This window comes from Protomyctophum parallelum, assembly GCF_964188405.1.
Source record: "Protomyctophum parallelum genome assembly, chromosome: 20".
Taxonomy (NCBI): domain Eukaryota; kingdom Metazoa; phylum Chordata; class Actinopteri; order Myctophiformes; family Myctophidae; genus Protomyctophum; species Protomyctophum parallelum.
Window position 1 is genome coordinate 38,458,384 of NC_139718.1, and position 6,440 is coordinate 38,464,823.

The window sequence follows — 6,440 nt, forward strand, 5'->3', positions numbered from 1 at the left end:
GTCCACTACATTTGTTGGCTGTGGAAAAGTACAGTACATTATGAATTATCACTTAAGCCCTATAGTGAAAATAGCAGATATACAAGGAAACAACGTCACGCTGTGGGCTTGTAAATCTGCTGTTTTCACTATTTGCTTTTTTGTAAATTTTCTGGAAAAACAGCTTATTCTTTTCTAATGTATAACTTTGAATACAGCAATGCATTGCTATTAAAACAAACATGTACTTTGTAATTTGTGCTTTTGAATTCAGTACAGATTTGACTGAGCAACTTTAATTTGTAATTGTGTAATATTTGACAAGGGAGTATCTCCGTATATGACTCAAGTACAGTACAGGCGTTAAATTCTTCTTCCACCACAGGTTCAGACTGAGACTGGGTAGCCTAATGCAGGGTTCCATGGCTAAGCGTGCAGGGCTCACCAGACAAGGGGCCAGGAAACGTCATGAATGTGGTTTCCTATGGAGATGCAAAGAGTCTCCTTTGTGTCTCCATAAGGAGCTGGTCATCAAATGATTGGCTTAGGAATGCGCCAAAAAACATATCCGTGAATTCAAGTCTACATGGGGTGAGTTATTGATGAGAGTAATTTTGGGGGTGAACTAAACCCGTATAAAACTATAGCCTACAAATAAACATGTTCACTAATCACTACATCTGATTGATTACTATGAAATTAACTTCAAAGATGTGCTTGCTCTTTCTTGCCTCTAATGCAGTCTTTTTCTGCCATCTACAGTTCGTGGTTGGAATTACGAATTATACAATACAAAGTTCATAATCCTCTCAGGATATCATCTCTTTCAGGGTGGAAACCTGAGACCAAAACTGTTACTGTTATGTTTAAATCTTTGATAGGCCTACTGTTGTGTGATGCTATTGAATGATCAATTAGAGCATTAATTTATGAAATAACACCGTCAGGTTTCTGCCCGACAACAACGATATCAATATATAGGCTAGTTAAACAATTGCTTCCAAACGTCCTGTTGATAACTTTGTTCTGGAGAGAAAGTATACAGTGTAAGCCTACACAAATCTTGTCTTAAAACTAGGCCAGTAAACAAATTGACAACGGGAGAAGATCTTAAAAGAATCATGTGCGCACTTAGCTTACAGTATGTCCGGTCGGCAGTCATAAATTATTTACACAAATGTACCCCCCCCCCCCCCCCCCCACACACACACACACACACACACACACAACATGACATGACATAAGTGTCCCGGAACTGTGCTGTTGTAGCCTATAGCAGATTCACTTTGAGAAGACATGTGCCAGTCTGTATTATCATTATTTATAGTGTAGTGTTTGAAGGAAAAAGTTTTCTGTATGGGAAATGATATGCCTCCATGGCACAGTGGTGTAAAGTAACTTAAGTACAAGTACTGTAGCCTACTTTTTTTATACCTACAGTTTAGGTATCTCTTTTACTTTACTGCCTATTTATTTCCTAGGCATTTTCAGGAGGCATACTTTTACTTTTACTCCACTACACCTCGACGAAAATATTATCTTATTACTCCACTACAATTATTTGAAAACTTTAATTACTTTTTATCATTTTTACAAAACATACATTAACCACTTCAGCACCCTATATACATTTCGGCCATTTGAATAACCGATCAACAAAAAAGAAAGAACTTGAAATGGGACATTCTGCATAATGAGCAAGCCTATACTCTGACTACTTTTGTACTTTTAAGTACATTCCGATGCCAAAACCTTTGTACCTTCAATAATCAAATTAATTTTAAAATCCAGACTTTTTACTCGTATCCGAGAATTTCTACAGTACAATGGCAGTATTGATACTTTTACTTAAGTAAAACATAACTTGTGAGTGTATATAGGCTATACTTTTTTCCTCCACTGCCACGGAGTCGGACAGACTGACACCATGCAGGCAGCGTGTGACAGTTGGGGCTGTCTGTCACATGCCCCGAGGCATCCGCCACAGCGACCCACTGCATCCGCAGCAGCAGCCAGCAGCAGCAGCCAGCAGCCAGCAGGCAGGTACAGGCTACGCGTCTCTGAAATATCATTGCATTCCTATGGTTTCTGTGGAGTGGTTGTATTATTCTGAGTGAACTGCATGCACGCATGGACATTATTTTGCATTTGAATATTTCATGTGAATTAAGTTTCCATAGCTATTTCCTGTGTTATTTGGGACGTCGATATATGACTACAAATGGAAATGAAAGTATGACCTATGCATTTCAGTCCACTACTGCTGATTAATGAGCGAAAGAAGGAATGGTAGAAAGAAAGGCAATACTTCATTTAAAATGTATCCAATTACTATGTTGTATTCAGCCTGTGTAAACCCTACTTTACACATTTTTTAATGGCTAAAGGCATTACAAAAAGAAATCATAGGCCTGATAACAAATTATGTCAAAATATTTGTATTTTGTGCTGTACTACAGTTCTGATGTACTTTTACTTTATTCAAATGTTCAAATAGTTTCTATTCCAGGGCATTTAGGCTATTGTGCTTTTTACTCCACTAACATTATTTGACATCCTTCTTAGGCTACTAGCTATTGCAGATTTTGATTAATACAAAACATATATGAACTGATTTATTATTATAGGTTAATCTGCCGCACTAATTACTTTAGGCAATAATCAGCAACACCAACTGCGACATTAAAGTCATGCACACATTAATGCAGTAGGCCTGCCTACTGTATTTCCATATTGTGGTATTGCTACTTTTACATAAAACAAATCTGAGTGCTTCTTCCACTACTGTGTGCAAGGAACCTTGACCAGGATGTTATTCTTGCCATTATTGCTGTTAAGTGTTAATGTGATTCTGTAGGTCATGTTATGTGACACTGCAACTGAAATAATACTAAGAGCAAAACACTATATAGTATATACACCATAATAAATAAAATAAATCCTAAGCCTAACCTTTTTTGGGAGGTAAGCAGGGAACCAAATACTATGGAACTCGGGATGACCCCGGCTATTGGTGGATGGATCCTCCATGTTCCACCTACAGGAATATAATTATACTTTGTGACTATCAGTGGTATAGCCTACAGTCCATTGCATTATATTTAGCATGCAATCATCAGCCATATCATCATGTCAATTTAATGACTTGTTTGTGGCCTCATCCTCTATTACCATTGTCCTGACTTCTTGTTGTAATATAAAACATCCTATAATAGCCTGTAACCCAAGAATATATACCCTTTTCAATAAACAGTCTATTAGTAAGTCACTTTTAACATTGTACCTGTTTCACCCTTACAGTAGGCCTACATTGTATGATTCCACAGATAAACTCTTTTCACTTTGATACAGGACTGCTTTGATATTTTTTATCAGCCAATGATATAGTGACATTTTAAACTTTCATACTTGTCTACAGTGCGGCCATTGGAACCTTTCATCCAAGCATCCAACCAAACGCCCATCAGAGTTTGGGTGCTGACATAAGTCAGACCTAACCCCAAACCACAGCTCCATGATGGTGTATGGACAGATTCTTCACAGGCACGGACGGGGCGACTGCTCCGTCAACCTCAACGTCGGAGGCTTCAAGCAGCGCGTGGAACGCGACGTTCTCGAACGTTTTCCACAGACACGTCTTGGACGCCTGCTCTGCTGCAGCTCCAACGAGGCGATCCTGGAGCTCTGCGACGACTTCAGCCCTTCCGAAATGGAGTACTACTTTGACCGCAACCCCAGTTTCTTCTGTTACGTTCTGAACTTCTATCTCACTGGGAAAATGCACCTGATGGACGGGTTGTGCGTCGTCTCCTTTAGTCAAGAGATTGAGTATTGGGGCATTAAGGAACGGCACCTGGACTCGTGCTGCACGGAAGTATTTCAAGAACTGAACTTTGCTAACTCAGAGGAGTGGGAAGAACTCCAAGGCTCCTATTCTTCTATTGAGGAAACGTCTGAGTCAGAGAATGAGTTGGAGATGTTTGAGGGCTCCTGGTGTGAAGATGTTCGGAAGAATATATGGCTCAGGCTGGAGAACCCGGGTTACTCCCGTTCCGCTAAGATAATGGCCATAGCCTCCATGAGTGTGGTTGTTGTCTCCATTTTGGCCATGTGCATCCACAGCATGCCCGAATTCCATCAGGTGGATATCAATGACAACGAGATTGAGCACCCAGGGCTAGAGTTGGTCGAAATGATCTGCGTCGTCTTCTTCTCCGTGGAGTTTGTCGTTCGTTTGGCCGTGGCACCTTCGGCAAGGAAATTCCTATGCAGCCCCCTCAACATCATTGACTTTATCTCTGTCATGCCTTTCTTTATCACCCTGGCATTGGATTTAATGGACAATGAGGAGACCGCAGATCTGGGGAATGTTGGCAAAGTGGTGCAGATCTTGCGGTTGATGCGCATGTTCCGCATCTTAAAACTGGCCCGCCATTCGCAGGGCCTTCAGTCCCTCGGGGCCACGTTCAGAAACAGCTACCAGGAGGTCGGGCTGCTAATACTCTTCCTGTCTGTGGGCACTTCCATCTTTGCCGTTCTCATGTACTTTGTGGAGAACGAGTCGCTGGACTCCAAGTTCCATTCCGTTCCTATTGGCTGGTGGTGGGCCACCATTAGCATGACGACGGTGGGGTACGGGGACATGTGCCCCGTGACACCAGTTGGGAAGCTGGTAGCAACCTTGTGCATCCTTAGTGGCATGCTTGTGGTGGCCCTGCCCATTACTCTCATCTTCAACAAGTTTGCCAAGTTCTACCAGAGACAGAAATAAATTAGATGCGTCTCTGTGGGACAAATCGGGGTCTGCCATGACTGAACATCAGGGATGTAATTGTTAATGTAATGTAAATGTAATTCAACAGTGAACCTGCAGCTCTCAAAGTTACTTTTAGCACACAAATGAAGGCAAACAAAATGCATGAATTAATTAAATTAATATACAAAGTTGTCAATTATTGCGACAGCAATTCGCATTTACTATGAAATCGTGCAAAGCACAAGTTTGCAGCTCGGCAGAGTGCATTTCTAGTTAGTGAAGTCGTGCCCGGTAGCCGGCGAAAACTAGAGTGATCAACAGGCTCGAAAATTTAAGCCCGACCCTACCTTGGCCCTCATCAAGCGCTGTACACTCAAGACACTGCCCCCGCTGCCACCCTTAGATCTCCATATATGGAGCTGACCTGTTCTGACATTCTGTTCTGACATTCCATATGTTGATCTCACCTCATCAAACCCTATACACTCAAGACAAGAAAGGGCGAGGTCGCTTCTCGCCCTCAGGCGTCTTACTGGTTTTACTAGAAAGATGCAATCCTGCAGAATTGCGAGTGTGGTTTACTTTTCCTATCTCTATAGGAATATTGTTAAATTGGAAGAGTTGAGTTGGCTATGTCACCGTATTGTCCAATCAAAATAAGGCAAACTCCATTATGTGGAGTTACATCATAAGGTAACCCAATCCTCTACCAAAGTGTCATATTGCTTTGAAACTCCACTTGGCTCCACTGAGAGATTCCCCATGAGATGATAGGCTTTTGTTTTTCTGAATAATCACCTGTTTGAGCACATCACTTTCACCCCTAATTTCCACATTGCCCACGATATATATATATATATATATATATATATGTCATTGTCTATTCACAGCTTTGGCCTTATATGCTACATAAATGCAGCTCATTTACCATGTTTGTACTCATTTAGACCCTGAACCCCTTTTCGTTATATCTTTCATTCCGGGAACCCCTTTTTGTAACATAAGCTGTTGCTATATAGCAGCATATTAAAGTTTTTCAGAAAACCTAGGTCAGGATTTAGAAGGCGTTTTTAGAATCGGCCTCAGGTCTAAATGGAGGAATGGGTTAAAGGTGTTTCATAGTCATTCAAAACTTACAAAATTACCTGAATATTTGAATGACGTGCATAATTTACAGATATTTACAGATATTTGAATAAGTTGGCTGTCATACCTTACCTCTACTGAAAAGAATGACATCCAATTGCTTTCTCAAAAATCATGGTATGCTTTGGAAAGTTATTGGCAATGGCAGTGTTGGTAGCATACTTTGAGTTGTAGTTAGTAGGCTACATATTCCAGGCCACCTTTAACCACTATGCTAGTGTTTTCTGTTTTATTTTCACGTCACAGTAAACCTGTCGATCTGCTATTTTCTGTGTCTAAAATCAATCAGTGGTGCCATTGTGGGGGACAATGAGGTTATGGTTTTTCTTTGGTCACCAAAATAACATTGTTTGACCGGAATGGCCGGGTGCAGGGATTAGGTTTTTGGCTTTTTGCCCCCGTTGAGTCTGTCAGTCAGCTCATATCGGACACCACTGGGCTGATCTCTGTAATTTTGCATGCACAATCTAGACCAATTTAGGAAGAACTTCCACCCCAAATGGTTCAGATCAGCCTCATGCTGATGTTATAACAGGCTGCTTCTCGTTTTCTCCTTTAA

General features: G+C 41.0%; 1 protein-coding gene across 1 annotated transcript; it reads left to right on the top strand.

Moving 5' to 3' along the window:
* Positions 1-3,496: 3,496 nt before the first annotated feature.
* Positions 3,497-4,750, top strand: kcns3a (potassium voltage-gated channel, delayed-rectifier, subfamily S, member 3a; the record flags this gene model as incomplete). Its single annotated transcript, XM_083792539.1, has 1 exon — positions 3,497-4,750. The coding sequence occupies one exon, from the start codon at positions 3,497-3,499 to the stop codon at positions 4,748-4,750; it is 1,254 nt and encodes a 417-aa protein (XP_083648665.1).
* Positions 4,751-6,440: the final 1,690 nt, after the last annotated feature.